Source organism: Colobus angolensis, unplaced genomic scaffold, assembly GCF_000951035.1.
Source record: "Colobus angolensis palliatus isolate OR3802 unplaced genomic scaffold, Cang.pa_1.0 Scaffold18, whole genome shotgun sequence".
NCBI classification, from domain to species: Eukaryota; Metazoa; Chordata; class Mammalia; order Primates; family Cercopithecidae; genus Colobus; species Colobus angolensis.
The window spans coordinates 796,177-819,708 of NW_012114932.1; the positions used below are offsets into that span (position 1 = coordinate 796,177).

A 23,532-nucleotide genomic window follows, 5' to 3' on the forward strand; every position below is an offset into this window, starting at 1 on the left:
TACCCAAAGAAAAAAAATCAGTATATCAAAGGGATATCTGAACTCACAGGTTTATTGCAGCACTACTCACAATAGTGAAGATATGGAATCAATCTAAGTGTTCAATGGATGAATAGATAAGAAAATGTGATACACACAGCCACACACCCCCCCCCCACCACAAAATACTATTCAGCTTAAAAAGAATCAAATCATGTTACCTTTAGTAACATGGATAGAACCAGAGGTCATTTTTTTAAATGAAATGAGGCATGAAAAGACACTCTCACTTACAAGTGGGAACTAAAAAATTTGATCACATGCACGTAGAGAACGGAAAGATAAATAACAGAAGCTGGGAAGAGCGAGTAGCGGGAAGGAAACTGATGAAGACAACTGGGTTAAAGGATACAAACACACAGTAAGGAGGATAAAATTCAATGTTTCAAAGTTGAGTAGGTTCACTATACTTACCAAAATGTATTGTACTTGCATGGTGGACACCCTAAATACCCTGATTTGACCACTGTGCATTATATACACATAACGAAATTCCTCATATACCTCATACATTTGTAGAAAATAAAACCTATATCATTTTTAAAAACAATCACTATGTTTAACCTATGCTGTCTTCAGTGAAACCTATTTAAATAAGTAATATGTTTTAGCGTTACAATGTTTAGCATATTTAACAAACTTCATTTTCTCTTAGAATAACATTAATTCTCTGCTTTCCACTTGGTACTAATGTGCCTCCAAGATATGAGGGCATCTCATGAAGAAATTTTTAAAAATGAAAATATTTTAAAATACAAATGAGAAAAAAGGAGCACAAAAGACTATGTTGAGCATTTCTCTAGGGAACAGATAAAGGAAGGCTCTATTGTTCATCCTGAGTCTAGCTCTTTCCTCTAACAGCTTATAAGTCACTAATGCCCACTCTGCCCTCCTTCACTACCACAATCATATTACACGAAGGCACATCTTGAGAAATCATTCTGTACTATAGTTACTGTATTGGTTCGTTTTCACGCTGCTGATAAAGACCCCAAACTGGGCAATTTACAAAAGAAAGAGGTTTAAATGGACTCACAGTTCCATGTGGGTGGGGAGGCCTCACAATCACGGTGGAAGGCAAGGAGGAGCAAGTCATATTTTACAAGTATGGCAGCAGGGGGAAAAAAAAAAAAAAAAGCTTGTGCAGAGAAACTCTAGTTTTTTAAAACTATCAGATGTCAAGAGACCCATTCATGAGAACAGCACAAGAAAGACCTGCCCCCATAATTCAATCATCTCCCACTGGGTTTCTCCCATAATAGGGAATTATGAGAGCTACAAGATGAGATTTGGGTAGGGACACAGCCAAACCATATCATTCTACCCCTGGCTCCTCCAAAATCTCGTATCTTCACATTTCAAAACCAACCATGCCGTCCCAACAGTCCCCCAAAGTCTCAACTCATTTCAGGATTAACTCAAAAGTCCACAGTCCAAAGTGCATCTGTGCCAAAGCAAGTCCCTTCCACCTATGAGTCTGTAAAATCACAAGCAAGTTAGTTAATTCCTAGATATAATGGGGGTACAGGAATTGGGTAAATACAGCCATTCCAAATAGGAGACTTTGGCCAAAACAAAGGGGCTACAGGCCCCATGCAAGTCTGAAATCCAGCAAGGACGTCAAATCTTACAGCTCCAAAATGATCTCCTTTGACTTCATGTCTCACATCCAGGTCATGCTGATGCAAGGGGTAGGTTCCCACAGTCTTGGGTAGCTCCACTGGGGCTTTGCAGGGTATAGCCCCTCTCCTGGCTGCTTTCACAGGCTGGCGTTGAGCATCTGTGGCTTTTCCAGGTGCAGGGTGTAAGTTGTCTGTGGATCTACCATTTTGGGGTCTGGAGGATGGTGGCCCTCTTCTCACAGATCCACTAGGCAGTGCCCCAGTAGGGACTCTGTGTGGGGGTTCCAAACCCACATTTCTGTTCTGCACTGCCCTAGCAGAGGTTCTCCATGACAGCCCTGCTCCTGAAGCAAACTTCTGCCTGGACATCCAGGCATGTCCATACATCCTCTGAAATCTAGGTGGAGGCTCCCAAATTCCAATTCTTGACTTCTGTGCATTGGCAGGCTCAACACCATGTGGAAGCTGCCAAGGTTTGAGGCTTGCATCCTTTGAAGCCACAGCCCAAGCTCTTCATTGGCCCCTTTCAGCCACAGCTAGAGCAGCTGAGATGCAGGGCACCAAGTCCCTAGGCTGCACACAGCACGGGGACCCTGGACCTGGCCCACGAAACCACTTTTTCCTCCTAGGCCTCTGGGCCTGTGATGGGAGGGGCTGCCATGAAGACCTCTGACATGCCCTGGAGACATTTTCCCCATTGTCTTGGGGATTAACATCTGGCTCCTCATTACTTACGCAAATGTATGCAGCCATCTTGAATTTCTCCTCAGAGAATGGGATTTTCTTTTCTTTTGCATTGTTAGACTGCAAATTTTCCAAGCTTTTGTGCTATGCTTCCATTATAAAACTGAATGCCTTTAACAGCACCCAAGTCACCTCCTGAATGCTTTGCTGCTTAGAAATTTCCTCCACCAGATACCCTAAATTATCTCTCTCAAGTTCAGTGTTCCACACATCTCTACGACAGGGGCAAAATGCTGCTGGTCTCTTTGCTAAAACATAACAAGAGTCACCTTTGCTCCAGTTACCAAAAAGTTCCTCATTTCCATCTGATAGCAACTCAGCCTGGACTTTATTGCCCATATCACTATCAGCATTTTGAGCAAAGCCCGATTCAACAAGTCTACAGGAAGCTTCAAACTCTCCCACATTTTCCTATCTTCTTCTGAGCCCTCCAAACTGTTTCTCTGCCTGTTACCCAGTTCCAAAGTTGCTTACACATTTTTAGGTATCTTTTCAGCAGTGCCCCACTCTACTGGTACCATCTCAGCCTCATCATATCATATCAAGGGTACATACTGCAGCATGACTTATGCCTGCTGATGTTATCCCTGATCATCTGGTTGAAGTAGTGCTTGTCAGGTTTCTTTACTGTAGTTTCCCTCTGCTCCCTTCCCACACTGTTCTCTTTAGAAAGCGTTCAGTATGTACATTTCACACTTAAGGAGTGGGGAATTATGCTCCACCTCCTTAGCGGTTAAGTATCTACATACATACATTACTTGAAATTCTTCTACAGAGCAGATTTGTTTCTTCTCCCTCAGTTATTTAGTCCATCGTATTTATTCAAGTATTGACTCATGGATATTTATCTTATACTTTGGGTTAAAATTCAGTATCTTTTTTTTTGTTCCAATTTTGGCATTGGAAGTTCTTTCAGTTGGCTTCAATGTTCCTTTGATATACTCCCACCACTGTAGATCTTCTAAAATTTAAAAAAATTTTTGAGCACGTCTTTGCTTTCTGACACTTTCTGCTCTAGGATCATTTTGTATATTACCTACTCTAGTCCTAGACTGAGTCATTTATCTAAAGAGCCCTGGGTTTTTTTCTTTTCTTTCTTTTTTTTTCCTTTTTGGAGGTAGAGTTTTGCTCTTGTTGCCCAGGCTGGAATGCAATGGCATGATCTTGGCTCACTGCAATTTCTGCCTCCCAGGTTCAAGCAATTCTCCTGTCTCAACTTCCCGAGTAGCTGGGATTACAGGCACCTGCCACCATGGCCAGCTAATTTTTGTATTTTTAGTAGAGACGGGGTTTTGCCATGTTGGCCAGGCTGGTCTTGAACTCCTGACCTCAGGTTATCTGCCCACCTTGGCCTCCCAAAGTGCTGGAATTACAGGCATGAGACACCACTCCTGGTCTGTATTTTTTTGTTTGTTTGAAAATGATATTAGAAACCAAGGTCTAGGCTCTAGGTATGGTCATTGCAATTGGAGTGTTGTTTCCTGTAGGCCCTCTCAGCTGACAAAGTGAGGAAATATTTGTGTGTATACTAACGTATGTATGTAAATATATTTAAAATCTTTTAATATGTAACTGTATGCACCTATATTAAGCTAGATATGAGTTTATACAATGTCTCCAACCCTATCCCATTGCTGTGTGAAGCATTTCAACCTATAGCCCCTGCTTATGTATACTCTCCTACTCTAAGAATGAGTAGGAGTCTGGCATAAACTGCTCCTTCATGTTTATTCTTGTGAAACTTTATTTTTACTTCTATTTTATCATGTATTTATCATGTATTATAATTAATTTATGTTTGGTTTTGTCTTTAATTACAGAATATTAGAGGTAAAAGGAATTTTAGAAATCTACAGGAGAAAAGGATACATACCATTTAGACCCTATAGGGATCTGAGTCTCAGCTCCCTGATGTACAGCCCAAAGTCCCTCCTACTATGCCTCTTCTTCTCACTCTTCCCGTCCCACCCCGCAACCATTTCAAGATAGCTCTTCTTCTCACTCTTGATGAGAATGAGGAAAAATGCCACTGGTATCTCACCATTCTTTCACACTTTAATACACCCAGAAACCAAAGAATGGGTTAGTATACATTTAATTTTTACAATGCTAGGCACATGCAATCAACCATGAATAAGTAAATAAAAATGTTTGTACTTTCACAAAGCAGATTTGATTTCCTCAAGTATTTAATTTCATATCAGAGGACAATGCTTAATCAATGTCTAATCAATACTCAAAGTAGAAATGAACTACTTTAATTCATTTTATTTCAAGTATACAAAGGGCCACACAAGAAGTGGCAGATGGAGAAATTCTGGGAATTAGGGTTCATGCCTTAAAGGAGATAGCCAGACTTAAGTTAGTCAGATGTTAATGAGGAACCCAGGTGCATACATTTGTCTGTGAGCCAGGATTAGCACAAAAACTGTACTCAGAGAGGAAATAGCAACAGGCTGTTTGCTGTTCAAGTTCTCACTGAAGTTACACCACCAATTTGACAGAAGTTAAAAGCATGAGTTACAGAGCTGGAGAAACAATTCTGTCTCTGTCTATAAAAGCTTTTCTGGAACTGACTGAAGAATCACATAACCCTTTGAAAATTTTAGAGAGTATCTGATAGCAGGAGAAACATTATCACAATCTTCACTATGGCTTAACATCCAGGGCAATAAAGATCAAAACCTCTCATTCTCATTACACCATTTGGAGAAGTCTCCACTTCTCAGTTGGTTTAAAAGCCAAATATATTATAATAATCAATAAGAAAAACTTTAAGGTGAAATATGAAAGTTTCAAAGAATATTACTTCCTCCAAGTACCTCTTTCTCTATTAGCAAGAAAACAGGCAGCTGGAGGCAGAGAAAGACTAGTGGCTTCTTATGGGGAACCTGAACAGGAGGTCCTCTCTGGAAAGCAAACTGCCAGGGAAAAAGTCTAATACCTTAGAGTAATGTGGCAAAAACCACAATTACTTTTGCACGAACCTAATAGTAGCAACTGGCCCTTCCTAATTGACCAGGTACCATACCAAGGGCTTTATCTATATTGACTCATTTGATCTTCACTGCAACCCAACAGGATAGATATCGTTAAAGATGAGAAAACTGAGGGATAGACAAATTAAAACCCTTGCCCGAGGTCATACAACCTATATAGTGGAGCCAAGATTCAAACATAGGCAGTTTAGCTCTGGAATCTGTACCTTTAACTATGCTAGCTCTATTGGGAAGGCACCTACCTCTCTGTGACTATTAAGTAAAAGCAAATCCACCCTTATCCCAGAGCAGGGAGTTAAAAAAACAGACTTTGCTTTGTATACTCTTTCTACAAAATTATTTTTTTAACAACAGTGAATGGATATAAAAGATAATTTATAAAATGTATAAGAAGTGCTGTCCTCAGACCAGCAGAACTGGCATCAACAGTGAACTTGTTAGAAATGGAAATTCTTGCACCCCATCCCAATCTACTACATTAGACACCCCATGGGGTGCCATTCAGTATTGTGTTTTAACAAGCCCTCCACTGATAAAATACTGGTATCATTAACACCTGTGTACTCACTGCTCTTGTTAGAAAATAAACATTCTAACACCTCTGAAGTTCCTCCTCAATCCCGTACCGTTCTCTCTCAGGAACTCCTCAGAGGTAATCACTATCCTGAACTTTGTGGTTATCATTTGTTTTTCCTCCATCACTTTCTGTTTTGAATCTATAATAAATATACTGTTTATACGTTATTAAATAGGCTATTATGCCTTTCTGAATAAGGTTCTTACAGCAGTTAACAGGAAATGTATTAAAAATTACATTGATTTATAAAAATGTAAACTATTTCTTATTTTACAACTTGTACATGTTTAATAGTCGATTAAAATAAAGACAAAATAGCCTGTATGTGAATATACATGTAATTATAGCAATTTAGCAGAAACATTTATTTTTACTCCTCCTTCCATGTTTCTGTAACACTGAGGGCCTCTCTGCCCATTCACTCACCTTACTGGGAGAAGTAGTAAATTCTCTTGTCAGTGCATCTAGAACGACATGTGTATGAATATCTCAGTTCTGCCTCTTCCCTCCGTTGGACTAAACTCCTTGCAGAGAGCACACAATCTCTCCACCACAAGGCTCCACATTGACAGTGATTTTAAAGGTCTTTCTAATTAAGTGTTCATGTTAATCACAAGTTGTAATGGGTTGAATCGTGGCCGCCACAAAGATATGTCCTTATTTTAATCCCCAGAACCTGTGAATGTTACCTTATTTGGAAAAAGGGTCTTTGCAGATGTAATTAAATTAAGGATTTTGAAATAAGGAGATTATCCTGGATTATCTGGGTGGGCCCTAAATCCAATGACAATTTTTTTTTTTTTTTTTTTGAGACAGAGTCTCGCTCTGTCGCCCAGGCTGGAGTGCAGTGGCCGGATCTCAGCTCACTGCAAGCTCTGCCTCCCGGGTTTACGCCATTCTCCTGCCTCAGCCTCCCGAGTAGCTGGGACTACAGGTGCCCGCCACCTCGCCCGGCTAGTTTTTTTTTGTATTTTTTTAGTAGAGACGGGGTTTCACCGTGTTAGCCAGGATGGTCTCGATCTCCTGACCTCGTGATCCGCCCGTCTCGGCCTCCCAAAGTGCTGGGATTACAGGCTTGAGCCACCGCGCCCGGCCCCAATGACAAATATTCTTATAGGACAAAGACAGAGGGAGATTTAAGACAAACAGAAGACAAGACAATAATGTGAAAAAGCACCAGACAGGAGTGATGTGGTCCCATTCAGGCACGTTGACAGCCAGAAGTTGGAAGAGGCAAACAATATGTTCTCCCCTACAACCTCAAGCGCGAGTACAATTGTGCTGACATCTTGATTTCAGACTTCTAGCTTCCAAAACTGTGAGAATGAATTTCTGTTGTTTTAAGCCACCAAATTTGTGATAATTTGCTATAGAAGCCACAGAAAACTAACACACAAGTCCACGTGGCTCATAAATCTAAACCATGATCTCAAATTCAAGTTTGTTGCTAACAAAAGTGGCACTTGTGGTTTTTTTTTTTTTTTTTTTGATACAGGGTCTTGAACTGTCACCCAGGCTGGAGTACAGTGGCATGATCTCAGTTCACCGCAACCTCTGCTTCCTGGGTTCAAGTGATTCTCCTGCCTCAGCCTTGCAAGTAGCTGGGATTACAGGTGCTGGTCACCATGCCTGGCTAATGTTTGTATTTTTAGTAGAGATGGGGTTTTGCCATGTTAGCCCAGCTGGTCTTGAACTCCTGACCTCAAATGATCCACTCGTCTCCCAAAGTGCTGGGATTACAGGCATGAGACACCACGGCTGGCTGATTTTTTTTTTTTTTTTGTATTTTTAGTAGAGATGGGGTTTTGCCATGTTAGCCCGGCTGGTCTTGAACTCCTGACCTCAAATGATCCACCCGTCTCCCAAAGTGCTGGGATTACAGGCATGAGACACCACGCCCGCTAGCACTTGTTTTTTCTTGAGACAAGGTCTCGTTCTATTGCCCAAGCTGAGTGCAGTGCCATAATCATGGCTCACTGCAGCCTTGAACTCCCAGGCTCAAGCAATCCGCTGACCTCAGCCTCCAAAAGAGCTAGGACTACAGGCATGCACCACTACGCCCGGCTAATTTTTTATTTTGTAGAGATGGGGATCTCACTATGTTGCCCAGGCTGGTCCTGAACTCCTGGACTTAAGTAATCCTCCTGTCCCCTTGGCTTCCCAAAGTGCTGGTATTGCAGGCAAAGGTGGCACTTTTGTCCACACTACTTACTACTTACATTAGATATTTATATTTATGCTGTTCTACATTGTATGTCTATTTTTATCTATACCTGCTTTACATCTACATTTTGATTTGTTTTGATCTCAGCCAGGGAGATCTATGATATCCATTAGGCAATGAATAACATTCTTAGTTTTCTTGAAATTGTTAAATAATTGAGAATGAGGGCAAATGGCAATGAATAACATAGTTTACTAACTTGAAATTGTTAAATAATTGAAAATGAAGGTTGACCTTTGTCAAATACTTTTTTGATATCAGGATGACTATGGTATTCCACCTTTGGATGACTGGTATGATGCAATGTACAATAATTGCCCTGGGATGAGAGAGTAAAGGCTGTGCAATTTCTGCCTTATGAAAATTATAGAAGTTTTTTCTATGAACAATTTTTGTAAATGTTCCACAAGCAATGGAAAAGATGTGTTCTGTTTGTTGGACAAAAAAATGTGTTTATAGCTGGGAGGACAATATGGCCTGGAATACTCTACACCTGTTGTCCTGACATCAATACCACTCCCTTTGACTATCACAGTGCTCTGGTTTAGACTAAGTTATGCTCACCCTACTTAAAGGTAAGAGAGAAAGTGGTTAAAAGCATGGTCTATTAACCAGGTTGCTTAGGCACATTCCTCCCCACTCTGTACCTTGTTTCCTCATCTGTAAAAGAGAAAAAATAACAGCCCATGGTGAGTGCTCAATGATGCCTTTATTATCTGTTACATCAACTTTATCCAAAATCTCTCTGTACTTATTTCTGTGTTCGTATCTGTCAAGAAGCAAGTGAAAATATCTTTTTACTATACTTTTGTCTTTGCTTTTTATTTCTAATAAATTGACCAGAACTTTGAGTTAACATTATTATATGCTTTAAGGTCATGACAATTAGATTTTCACTATAAATTCCACCATGGACTGGAATGACTCTTCTATCCCTGTGAAGAAAAAAATGGGCTTTCTGGAACAGTAAAGAGCTGGAGGCAGACTCTTCAAAGGTCCCCCAGTTCTGGCTCTACTTTCTCTTCCTAGCTAAGAAGGCAGGTATGTTAAGGCTGAATTTGGTCAGTGTTCCTTTAAACAGAAGTGCATGAACGGTCAGGAAAATTCCTCCAGAATGGGGGTGTGAACGCTGAATTTAATGGGTAGCAAAGAGCAACCCTCTACTTTGCAGAGATCAGGCAATCAGGGGCTGGTCCTGCTAGGGATTCTGGGGCTGAAGGAGTGGTGATGTCACATGCCATGCTTGTGCCAACCCTGAAAGGCCACTTTGCTTGCCATGAGATCATGTGTTCTTGCATGATAAAATAAGAAACTGAATTTAACCTTACAGTGGGCATATGTTCTCTTTCCATCAAACCCTGATACTCCTGACATGACACATCCATTTTGTATCTTTCACCTTATACTTTATTTTTATCATTAATATTGTGACATTTGTTTTCATTCTGTTTGTATTTGATTATACTCAGCCTGTTTACTTTTAGTCTTTGTGAAACTCTTATTAATATCATATAGATGGATTTTGTTTGTTAACTATTTTAAGACTTTTTTTTTTTTAACTATTTTGAGATTTTTTTTTTTTTTTGAGACGGAGTCTCACTCTGTCTCTCTGGAGTTCAGTGGCATGATCTCAGCTCACTGCAATCTCTGCCTCCCAGGTTTGAGTGATTCTCCTGCCTCAGCCTCCCAAGTAGCTGGGATTACAGGCATGAGCCACTGTGCCCGGCCAAGAATTTTTATCTTACATATTTTTTCATCTTATTTACATTTACTGTTGTAACTGACATGGATAGGCCTTCTCCTATGCTTTGTTCATGGCTTCTGATTTTTAAATGCTATTTTTACAGCAGCTTTTGAACTATATGGTTTGCGTTCTTACCTGTACCTTTGTGGGGAATAATTATACACCCTGCATTTGTTTCTATGAGGGGTTACCTCTAGATTAGCAATGTCCAAATTTTTCCTATAGTTTGCCTCTAAAACAAAAAGAATGCCTAAACTTTAACTAATAGAAATATTAATGCTATTTTTGATCTAATATATGCCTATATTATTGGTTAATAAGAGGTATGAGAGCCCAACAGCAATAAAAACTAAATGCTGATCATAAAGAAGAATAACACTTTAAAAGTAACATGTTCTATAAAGCCTGTGATATGGTATCTATCCCTAGCATTTTTGGTTATTGTTGCTTTGTTTTGAATCATCACAGATTAAACAAAAAATTAATTTTGAAATAAAACTACAATTACTAGCATTATCTTATTCTTTCAAGAAATGTTATCGACTTGCTGGGTCACCTACTTAACCAGGGTGTGACCATATCCTCCCCATAAAGCCTGACTGATTACACAGGGTTAGTATGAGGTTTCAAACTGTATATCCAGAAGGGCCCTGAAAGTACACAGAGTAATAAACAAATGTATACTGGCATTATTATTAGCACAGGTGACATTTTATGTGACCACTATGGAGTAATTAAGATATTACTGATGGAATTATGTAGGATTTGTAGTTTAAATGTAAAAGTGGAACTTATCAATAACCGTCACTAGAAAAAAAAAACAAACCATTTTAGATGGCATGCAGCATGCCCATTATTTCAGTACACCTCATTTTCTGAACCTCCAGTTATATAATTTATGTTTTTCATCTCTTTCTTATTTGATTCACTAGTTCATAGGGGTTCTCTTTTTCTGTCTCTTTAGATTGCCTTATTCTTTTAAGTTACCTGACAAAGCTGACTCAACAAAAGGTAACAAAGTTGACGGCAGCAGACCTTACTAAGACTCTGTTTGTCCACTCTTTCACAATCTTTTTTCTTTTTTGAGACGGAGTCTTGCTCTGTCGCCCAGGCTGGAGTGCAGTGGCAAGATCTCAGTTCACTGCAAGCTCCGCCTCCTGGGTTCATGCCATTCTCCTGCCTCAGCTCCCAAGTAGCTGGGACTACAGGTGCCCACCACCATGCCCAGCTAATTTTATTTCGTATTTTTAGTAGAGATGGGGTTTCACCGTGTTAGCCATGATGGTCTGGATCTCATGACCTCGTGATCTGCCCTCCTCGGCCTCCCAAAGTGCTGTGATTATAGGCATAAGCCACTGCGCCCAGCCCACAAAACAAGTCTTAGCAAATTCAAGAAGAATGAAATCTCAACTATTTTTTCTGACCACAACGGTATGAAACTAGACATCAGTAACATAAAGAAAACTGAAAATTTCACAAATATGTGGAAACTAAACAACACTTTCTTGAACAACTAATGGGTCAAAGAAGGAAATTCAAAATATACCTTGAGATAAATGAAAATGAAAACAAAACCTATAAAGACTTATGGCATGCAGAAAAAGTAGTTCTCAGAGAAACATTTACAGCAATAAATGCCTACCTGCAGAAAAAAGATCTCAAATAATGTAATGTTATATCTCAAGGAACTGAAAAACAGCCAACTAAACTCAAAGTTAACAAAAGGAAGAAAATAATGAAAGTTAGGGCAAAAATAAATGAAACAGAGATGAGAAAGACAACAGAAAAGATAAACATAACTAATAGTTGGTTTCTTGAAAAGCTAAATGAAATTGACAAATCTTTTTTTTTTTTTTGAGACGGAGTCTTGCTGTGTCGCCAGGCTGGAATGCAGTGGCATGATCTTGGCTCACTGCAATCTCTGCCTCCCAGGTTCAAGCCATTCTCCTGCCTCAGCCTCCTGAGTAGGTGAGATTACGGGCATGTGTTACCACACCTAGCTAATTTTTGTATTTTTAGTAGAGACGGGGTTTCACCATGTTGGCCAGGATAGTCCTGATCTCCTGACCTCGTGATCTGCCCGCCTTCGCCTCCCAAAGTGTTGGGATTACAGGCGTGAGCCACTGCGCCCGGCTGACAAATCTTTAGTTGAATTAACCAAGAACAAAAGGAGAGAAGACTCGTATAAATAAAATTATAAATGAAAGAGTAAACATTACAGCTGATACTACAGAAATACAAAGTTATCATAACAAACTTCTATGTACAAGTATATGTTAAGAAATTAGATAACCTAAGAAAATGGATAAATTCCTAGAAACATACAACTTACCAAGATTGAATCATAAAGAATCAAAAAATATAAACAGATCAATAATAAGAATACAGAAGCAGTAATAAAATCTCCCAACAAAGAAATGCCCAGGACCAAAAGGCTTCATAGGTGAAGTCTACTAAACATTTGAAAAATAATTAATGTCAATCCTTCTCAAACTCCTCCAAAAAAAAAAAAAAATGAAGAGGAGTGAGCATTTTCAAACCCATTTTACAATGCCAACATTATCCAGATACTAAAGTCAGATAAAAATACTATAGGTTGAGTAACCCTTATCTAAAATGCTTGGGACTAGAATTGTTTCGGATTTTTAATTTTTTCAGATGTTGGAATATTTGCATTATACTTACTGGTTGAACATTCCTAATCTGAAAATCTGAAACCCAATATGCTCCAATGAGCATTTTCTTTTGAGAATCATATTGGCACTAAAAAATTTCAGATTTTGGAGCATTTCAGATTTTAGGTATTAAACCCATACAAAAAAAGAAAATTACAAGTTTGATGAACACAGATGCAAAATTTCTGAACAGATGCAAAATTTCTCAACAAAATACTAGCAAACCACATCCAATAGCACACTGAAAGGATCATACACCACAATCAAGTGAGATTTCATCCCTGGGATAGCAGGATGGTTAAACATACATGAATCAATAAATGTGACATACCACATTAAGAAGATGAGGATAAAAATAATACGCCCATTTCTTTTTTTTTTTTTTTTTTAACTTTTAGTTTAGGTTCGGGGTAAACGAGCGGGTTTGCTATATAGGTAAACTCTTATCACAAGGGTTGGCTGTATAGATTATTACCCAGGTACTAGGTCTAGTACCCTTTTTCTACTCATCTCCCTCCTCCCACCCTCATCCTCAGGTGGGCCCTGGTGTCTGTTGTTCTCCTCTTCGTGTCCATGTGTTCTTATCACTTAGCTCCCACATATAAGTGAGAACATGTGGTATTTGGTTTTCTGTCTCTGAGTTAGTTTGCTAAGACTGATGGCCTCCAGCTCCATCCATGTTCCTGCAAAGGACAGGATCTTGTTCTTTTTTATGGTTGCATAGTATTCCATGGTGTATATGTGGCACACTTTCTTTATACAGTCTACCACTGATGGGCATTATGCTGATTACATGTCTTTGCTATTGTGAATAGTGCTACAATGAACATACATGTGCATGTGTCTTTATGACAGAAAAATTCATATTCCTTTGGGTATATATACAGTCATGGAATTGCTGGTTCAAACGGTAGTTCTGCTTTTAGGTTTCTGAGAAATTGACATACTGCTTTCCACAATGGTTGAACTAATTTATACTCACACCAACAGTGTATAAGTGTTCCTTTTTCTCTGCAACTTCACCAGTATCTGTTATTTTTTGACTTTTTAATGATAACCACTCTGAGTGGTGTGAGATGGTATCTCATCATGGCTTTGATTTGCATTTCTCTAATGATCAGTGATGTTGAGCTCTTTTTCATATGCTTGTTGGCCACATGTATGTCTTCTTTTGAAGGTGTCTATACATGTCCTTTGCCTAGTTTTTAATGGCGTTCTTTTTTCTTATAAATTTGTTTAAGTTCCTTATCAATGCTAGATATTGGACCTTTGTCAGATGCATAGTTTGCAAATATTTTCTCCTATTTCTGTAGGTTCTCTGTTTACTCTGTTGATAGTATCTTTTTTCATGCAGACTCTCCACTTTAATTAGATCCCATTTGTCAATTTTCACATTTGCTGCAATGGCTTTTGTCATTTTGATCATGAAATCTTTGCCCATTCCTATGTCTAGAATGGTATTGCCTAGGTTGTCTATCAGGGTTTTTATAGTTTTGGGTTTCATGTTTAAGTCTTTAATCCTTCTTGAGTTGATTTTTGTATATGGTGTAAGGAAGGGGTCCAATTTCAATCTTATGCTTATTGCTAAAAAGTTATTCCCGTGCCATTTACTGAATAGGGAGTCCTTTCCCCATTGCTTGTTTTCGTCAGCTTTGTTGAAGATCAGATTGTTGTAGGCATGCTGCCTTATTTCTGGGCTCTGTATGCTGTTCTATTTGTCTATGTGTCTGTTTTTGTACCAGTACCATGCTGTTTTGGTTACTATAGCCCTGTAATATAGTTTGAAGCCAGGTAGCATGACACCTCCAGCTTTGCTCTTTTTGATTAGGATTGCCTTAGCCATTTGGGCTCTTTATTGGTTCCATGTGAATTTTAAAATAGTTTTTTCTAGTTCTATGAAGAATGTCACTAGTAGTTTGATAGGAATAGCACTGAGTGACCATTCCAACAGATGTAGAAAAAGTGTTTGACAAAATTTAACATCCTTTCATGATGAAAACTCTCAATAAATTAGATATATAAGAAATGTATATAATAAAGGCCATTTACAATGAGCCCACAGCTAATATCATATTCAATAGCGAAAAGCTAAAAACCTTTTTTCTAGGATCAGAAACATGACAAAGATGTCCACTCTCATCACTTTTGTTCAACACAGTACTAGAAGTTCTAGCCAGAGCAACCAGGCAAGAAAAAATAAGACACATCCAGACTAGAAGTGAAGAAGTTAAACTGCCTCTGTTTGCAGATGACATGACCTTATATACATATAAAAAGCCTAAAGACTCAATCAAAAAACCGTTAGAATAAACAAATTTGGTAAAGTAGCAGGAGACAAAATCAACATAAAAAATCAGCAATATTTCTATATACTAAAGACAAGCTCTCAAAAAAAGTTAAGAAAACAATGTCATTTATGACAGCATCAAAAAATGTAGTATTTAGGAATAATTTAACCAAGAAAGTGAATGATCTATTTACTGAAAACTATAAAACACTGATGAAAGAAATTGAAGAAGACACAAATAAATGAAAAAATATCTAGTGTTCATAGATTGGAAGAATTAATATTTTCAAAATGTCCATATACTACCCAAAGTGATCTACTGATTCAAGGGAGCCTGTATCAATATTCCAATGACATTTTTCACAGGAATAGAAAGGAACAATCCTGAAATTTGTATGGAACCACAGAAGTCTCTGAATAGCCAAAGCAATCTTGTGAAATAAGGACAAAGCTAGGGGCATCACACTTCCTGATTTCAAATAATGTTGTAAAGTTACAGTAATCAAAATAATATGGTAATGGCATAAAAACAGACACACAAACCAGTGGAACAGAATACAGATCCTGGAAATAAACTCAGTGAACAGTCTTTAACAAGGGCACCAAGAATACACAATGGGGAAAGGACAGTTTTCAATAAGTGGTGCTGGGAAAACTGGACATCCACATATAAAAGGATGAAATTGGACCTTATCTGACATAAAACACAAAAACTAACTCAAAAGACATTAAATACTTAAATATAAGACCTAAAAGTGTAAAACTCCTAGGAGAAAACAGAAATAAAAGCTCCTTGACATTGGGTCTTAGCAGTGATTTTCTGAGCTATGACATGAAATACACAGGCAAGCCAAAAAAATGAATGGAACTGTATCAAACTAAAAAGCTTCTTCACAGCAAAGGAAACAATCAACAAAACGAAAAGGCAATCTATGGAATGAGAAGAAATATTTGCAAACCATGTAACTGATAGGGGATTAATATCTAAAACTATACAAAGAACTCATATAACTGAATTCCATAAAAACAAATAACTCAATTACAAAACAGGCAAAAAGGCCTGAAAGACATTTTCCCAAAGAAGACACAAAAATGGCCAACAGGCATATGAAAAGGTACTCAATATCACTAACCATCAGGAAAATGCAAATCAAAAAGAAAATGAGATATCACCTAACATCTCTTAGGATGGTTGTAATCACAAAACAAGAGATAACAAGTGATGACAAGAGTGTGAAGACAAGGGAACTCTTGAACACTGTTGATGGAAATGTAAATTGGTATAGCCATTACGGTATGGCAGTTCCTCAAAAAATTAAAAATAGAACAACTATTTGATCCAGCAATCACACTTCTGGTATATCCCAAAGAAAAAGAAATCAGTATCTTGAAGAGATATCTGCACTCCCAGGTTTACTGCAGTATTATATACACTAGCCATGGTATGGAAACAAGCAGCCATCAACAGATGAATAATCAAGAATATATATAGGCTGGGCATGGTGACTCACGCTTATAATTCCAGCACTTTGGGAGGCTGAGTATGAGGTCAGGAGATCAAGACCATCCTGGCCAACACGGTGAAACCCCATCTCTATTAAAAATACAAAAATTAGCTGGGCGTGGCGGTGAGTGCCTGTGGTTCCAGCTAGCTACTTGGGAGGCTGGGGGAGGAGAATGGCTTGAACCCAGGAAGTGGAGGCTGCAGCGAGGCGAGATCGCGCCACTGCACTCTGCACTCTGCACTCCAGCCTTGGCAACAGAGCGAGACTCCGCATCAAAAAAGAAAAAAAAAAAGGCTCCTAAACAAGTACTTTTAAGACAGTTACGTGGGTAAGGTGATTATGAAGCAAAGAACCCAAAGACAGTATTCTAAAAAAATGCCTGAATAGGCCTAGTGTCTATCCCAAATATGAGGAGCAGTTCCCTTCCAGTCATCACTCACAGAAGAGGTTGCCACCTCATATTGCTTTAATTAAAAGAAGTTTATTTCTTCACATTTTAAATTTTTGTGGGTACATAGTAGGTGAATGCCACTTGATGTTTCCAGTCTCATAAAGCCTTTCATGGTATGGGGCATTCTCTGAATCTCTCTTTTTTTTTTTTTTTGAGATGGAGTCTCGCTCTATCACCCAGGCTGGAGTGCAGTGTCGCCATCTCAGTTCACTGCAAGTTCTGTCTCCTGGGTTCACACCATTCTTCTGCCTCAGCCTCCTGAGTAGCTGGGACTACAGGTGCCCGCCACCACGCCCGGCTAATTTTTTGTGTTTTTAGTAGAGACGGGGTTTCACAGTGTTAGCCAGGATGGTCTCGATCTCCTGACCCTGTGATCCACCTGCCTCAGCCTCCCAAAATGCTGGGATTATAGGCGTGAGCCACCATGCCCGGCCTGAATCTCTTTATTTTGAACATCACAGCACTATTTGGGTAAGTTATGCTAACCTGAAATTACCTCAATCAATGGGAGTTTTTAGATGCTTATGAAGGTTATCTGGCAGAATTGGTTGACTTTTTTTTTTTAAAAAGAGCAAAGCTACATAGATTTAGTAATTATGGTTGGGATATCATCACCAAACTGAAGTGTTAAATGCGATTGTAAAAATCACCATAAAAGTAGCAGAGTAAGTGGCAGTATCATCTTGTGCCTCAAGATGAATTTCCAGTGTGAAAGCGTCATGAAAGTGTCAAAGAATGATGCATCAAAGCCAATCTGATGGGAGTAAAAATAATGTGCCTCGGAAAACTGTGTCAGATAATTCAGAAAGTGGCTTAAGTGAAGACAAAGACCTGATGACATGGCTGCATATGAATAATTTAAATAAATTTTTTCATAAAATTTGAGAGTCAAGAATAAGCAATACACCTCAATTTTACATAATATGTGATTTTATATAATATGTATATTACATAAATTGTAATACATATTTTAAAATATAAAATATATTGTAACCCAAATTAAAAATTTAATGTTCAAAATATGTATTTATCTGTTTCATTAAGGTTGGCCTAAATACGTTTATTTGGACATTTTTCATTGTAAAATTGGACAGCAATCATCGCATATTCAAAGCCATCTTGTATTTGGTTACATGCATTATTTATGGACACCCACCTCCTCCAATGTGGGCTTTAGTTCCTGGTTTTTGGGTTCTAAGTACAGCATGCCCTGTGCCTGCTTGTGACCCCTTGTCCTTCTGGTCAAGAAAAATATGGTATCTGTATCAGACTGAAATGTACATATGGTTATTTATTTGTGAGTTTTAAGGCTTTTGACTTATTAGGAAGTGACCTAGTTTTCATGCCTCAGCTTCTTATTGCAATTTTCTTAAAAGTATGTGGTACCTTCCCATACACACGTGAAAACAACATTATATAGCAGAGTAGTGGCCTTGGCAGAGACAGACAGGAGTTTCTATCTTCTCTGGTTAAGGCTGACTATGAACAATGAAATAAATGATGAGAACGTGAACAACTAATCAGATATTTACCAACTCATTCATTAAAACTGTATAAGAGGTTTTCATCTTTGTAAAGTCCTGTCCTAGCAAAGGCTAAAGCACTATCAACTGCAATTAGTAAACTCTTTAAGCTTCCAATTCAATCTAACCAACAAAAATGTTGCCTGAAACTTACTGGAAAATATTGCTTCTCCTGGGGGCTAGATTCACTGTGCTGATGCGGATTAAAATGACTAATCCTAGAATAATTCTATACTGCACACAAAATCAATTTCACAAACATGCATTTGATAGTCCGTTTGAAAGTCTGTTAACATTTTCAAGTGGAAAAATTATTGAACATTTTTACTCTATTAATCCTTCAAAAGAAAATTTGAAAAAAACACCTTCACTATAAACATATTTTTCGTCAGCTTTTTAGAGCTAGTATATTAGACACAGCCTACCCATAAGAAGGAGCTAAGAAAAATATATACATGAATCCTGTTTCTCGCAGAAAGCTGTTGCTTTAGAAGCAATCAGGTCAATTAAGCCTGACAGCATGATTTCAGGAGGAACGCTGTGCAAGTTCCTATCTGTAATGAAAATTTGCACCAAAACGAGGAAGGGATAATACATGCAAAGAGATAACAATTCTGGAGTGCTCTCTATAAATCCGTTGCCCTTAGAAGGAATACAGTGGAGTAAGATGATAACGATGATTTTGGATTTCTGTTTAGTCCTTTTCAAAGGGAGGAAGGCATACAAACCAGCAGGTTCCACCACCCATCAATGTGAGGATTTGGTAAATGGAGAAAGCCTGTGACTGACGCATGGCAGGAGGAGAAAACCAGCCAAAATTTTCTTTGTAAGTTATGATTCCAAAGGAAGATTCCTCATCCTATAAAGTATACAACTCTGAACAGAACAAAGCTGAAGGGAAAATAGGTAATGAGGAGATTGGGATTTTATTTTGAAATTAATCAAATGTGGCTTAACGAATATTGTGAATTAAGCTTATTTCATGCCCAAGTCAGAAACAGCAACAGATAATACAGAAAAATCTCTATACAGTATTATGGTGAAGATACATTAACACGGTGATTAGCAGTATTTGATTTAATTTGGACAAACAATACTGGGTTTAAACTGAAAGATGAGTTTTTAAAAATTCTCATAGTTTTAAATATACTTGCTTTAAAAACTTAATAAACTCACCAGTGATCATTTTTAGCACTACAATTTGTGTCTAACTCTATATGAGCAAAGAAGAAGTATATGACTGAATTCTGCACTTCTTTTCATTATTGTGTTTTTCCTATTGTTTCACAAGTTAGAAGGAGATGGACTGCTTATCCAAGACAATATCCCTTGGTTGAAGATCACTAAAAATAATGCCATGCCTGGTTGGATGTGACTTATCGATCTCCAGGGGCAGAAGTGAATAATAATATCTTGGCTCCTCAGAAAAACTGGCTATCTTTCAAAGATAGAGAAACTTGACTCATGATCATTCTTTTAAACAATCTTGATCATTAGCCAGCTCAGTTATAATAACTGGTGGGCAAGCATTAGACACACAAGACTCTCATAGCCAAGGCACATGAGAAGTATGTTGTTAGCTTTTCGGCAAATATATAAGATTGGTTAATTCTGGAGAAAAAAGAAAATGTGTACTACACTGTCGCTTTAGGACAGAAGGTCCCAAACGAAGCTGTTTCAGAATTACCTGGGAAGCTTATTAAAAATAACGCTGCCTGGGCCCCAGCCCAAATCTGAGATCAATCTCCTGCATTTTCAAAAAGCTCCCTGTCCTACATCCTGGTGGTTCTATGTCCACAAGGTGTTTTTTTTCTTTTTTCTTTTTCTTCTTCTTCTCTGAAGCAGAGTCTCAGTCTGTCACCCAGGCTTGAGTGCAGTGGTGCAATCTCAGCTCACTGCAACCTCTGCCTCCCGGGTTCAAGCGATTCTCCTGCCTCAGCCTCCTGAGTAGCTGGGACTACAGGCGCGTGCCACCATGCCCAGCTAATTTTTTGCATTTTTAGTAGAGACGAGGTTTCACCATGTTAGCCAGAGTGGTCTTGATCTCCTGACCTTGTGATCCGCCCACCTCAGCCTCCCAAAGTGTTGGGAATACAGATGTGAGCCACTGTGTGGCCCGTGTCCTCAACGTTTGAGCACTGCTGCTCTCAAGGACAGTGGTGGGATGTCTTATGCTACAAATCATTAATATTCCTGATGTCCATTACTCACGTGTAAACCTTAAGAACAAAATCCTTTTCTTCCTTTACTTCTGTGAGTGACTGTAGGACATCCAAGATGCTTAGGACCGCACAGCCATATGGTCGCCTGTAGTGCAGGTGAGGAGGACCTTTCTTTGAGTCGTTCAGGAGCATCCGGCCTTGGGCACAGCAGAAAACACCAGTCAGATTGAGAAAAGCATGCTCCTCTCCAGTATTGCCTAATTGTCATCCAAGGATGCCTGAGCTACAGGCACCTACGAAATCCTCTAAGTTGGAAGACTACAGGGCTGAAGGGAGTCATCCAAGGATATTTATGTGCAAGAACACCAAAGAGGCCTCTGGCCAAAGCTCTTCCCTGTACTACATTCAATCAATCATTCTTATCTAACTCTAAACCAGTATCAACAGTTCATTTATTAATCACATGAGAAAAAAAGTGATTTTATGAATTTCTTAGAAAAACCAATGTGCTAATAATAGATTTACACTTCTCAGGTACGTTATAGATACAAAGTTTAGTATTTTAGCTGCCAGGTATAAGCTACATATGTACAGACAAGGAGGATACCGTGTTCTTTCAACCAAATTCTGCTGTCCAACATCATCCTGAACAATTGTGGGATTGAGAGTAGTCTTAAAAAGTGGATAAGTATTTACTTTTCCAGCTTACCAAAGCTGTGCCTACAGCAGCAAGAAAAGCTGCAAATGCTGGAACCTTAACAAACACTTTAAGTACAGCAAAATAACTGTTTTGCTGGCAAGGGATTAAAAAATATTCTTTGATAAAAATGTACATGACAGGCCAGAACTCAAACCTATGAAGGAGGACTTGGTTTGCCAGAGCCCCAAAAGTTATATCATAAACTTGAAATAAGTCTGAGCAAACTAACAACAGAACAGTAGTAAAAATCACTTTTTCATCTTGGGTGGGGTAGAAGTGAAATACCATCCATTGTTGGGAGTGATGACAATAACTCTCATTTTGTGGAGAGAACCACAGATACATAATTTAAAACACAACCAATAGGTGCTGAATGGCATTTGCTGTGAAGTTGGCACCTCTGGAAAACTGCTATAAGATCTCTAAGGGAAAGGGTAGGTACAGAGGCAGGGCACTGTGTTAGAAATAATGTCTAATCCCGTCTCTGCTAAAAAATACAAAAAAATGAGCCGGGTGAGGTGGCGGGCGCCTGTGGTCCCAGCTACTCGGGAGGCTGAGGCAGGAGAATGGCGTAAACCCGGGGGGCGGAGCTTGCAGTGAGCTGAGATCCGGCCACTGCACTCCAGCCTGGGCAACAGAGCGAGACTCCGTCTCAAAAAAAAAAAAAAAAAAAAGGAATAACGTCTATAAGCACACCATTTTAAATAAAAACTTTGGGTCTAAAAACAGATAGGGAGCAGAAGGTTTTAAGTGATTAAAAACCACAAACAAAACCCACTCCCCCAAATCCATTTATATCAAACCAAGCTACCACAGCAGTTGAGCTTAGGTATAGCTTCAATACAAGCTGGACTCTAATCCTGAGATCTGAAATTACAGGTAAGATCTAGGGAGAAAACAAAGCTCATGCACAAGACATACTTGTTCCAAGTTGGGCCAGTCTTAGTCATGTGAATGGGTAAGGTGAACAGTACCTATTCGGATCACATGGGCAACGATATACAAATCTCTCTTCATATCTTTGCTGCTCAGATCCTAAGAGAAAAAATAAGTAAACTCAGGCAAGGAACACACAGAAAATAATTAAAAATTCATTTTGAATCTCTAGTCATTTGCTTTTACTGTATGTTATAGGTAGGGGAAGGGAAATTATAGCACATAGCACTTTAATAGTTTATAAGAGGCCTGGAGTAAAAGTCTGGATATCTTACAGGCCTTTGGAAGTTTACTTTATTGACAACATTTTTCCAGCTCTCATTTAAACCACTTAACAAATAAAAAGTCTATAAAAGTTCTCACATTAGAAATCTTCATGATATTGCATATTCCATGTTTACTCTAACATCATATAAAAACATTCCGTAAGAGAAGGAATAAATGTTCAGTACAGAAAAAAATGAGAAACCACCAAAAAGCTCTTCAATAACTAAAATTCTGTAAGTTTGTTCTCCACTAATTTTACATTGATTCCTCTGTCCACAGATGATGTTCTCCACTAATTTTACATTGATTCCTCTGTCCACAGATTATTACACACAAAGTATGTCCCCCTTAAAAGAGATTAATTTGTTATCAGTGAAACCTCAATAATTTGATTTCCATTTCTAAATTCTGATATTTATCATTTGTACTAAATTATAGTTGAAAATAATCTTACTGAAAAAAATTAAGGGTTTCCTTTAAGTAAACAGATACAATCTAGAATCAAAACTAATTTCCAAACCAAAGAGTTATGAAAATCATTCCTTTTTCTTTCTTTCTTCCTTTTCATTAAAAAACAAGGTCTTGTACAAAGATACTTAGACTCCCACATAATAATAATGGGAGATTTTAACACCCCACTGTCAACATTAGACAGATCAACGAGACAGAAAGTTAACAAGAATATCCAGGAATTGAACTCAGCTCTGCACCAAGGGGACCCAATAGACATCTACAGAACTCTCCACCCCAAATCAACAGAAAATACATTCTTCCCAGCACCACATCACACTTATACCAAAATTGACCACATAGTTGGAAGTAAAGCACTCCTCAGCAAATGTAAAAGAACAGTAATTATAACAAACTGTCTCTCAGACCATAGTGCAATCAAACTAGAACTCAGGATTAAGAAACTCACTCAAAACCACTCAACTACATGGAAACTGAACAACCTGCTCCTGAATGACTACAGGGTAAATAACGAAATGAAGGCAGAAATAAAGATGTTCTTTGAAACCAATGAGAACAAAGATACAGCATACCAGAATCTCTGGGACACATTTAAAGCAGTGTGTA

At 38.5% G+C, this 23,532-nt stretch overlaps 1 protein-coding gene across 1 annotated transcript in view; it reads right to left on the minus strand.

Annotated features, from left to right (window-relative positions):
- Nucleotides 1–23,532, minus strand: part of DOCK3 (dedicator of cytokinesis 3) — a 606,207-nt gene that overhangs the window by 198,386 nt on the left and 384,289 nt on the right. The window contains exons 10-11 of the mRNA XM_011939302.1: nucleotides 22,227–22,287; nucleotides 20,602–20,749 (exon numbers count right to left, since the gene is read on the minus strand). Coding sequence (XP_011794692.1) covers nucleotides 20,602–20,749; nucleotides 22,227–22,287 — 209 coding nt within the window. The remainder of the gene's footprint in view (nucleotides 1–20,601; nucleotides 20,750–22,226; nucleotides 22,288–23,532) is intronic.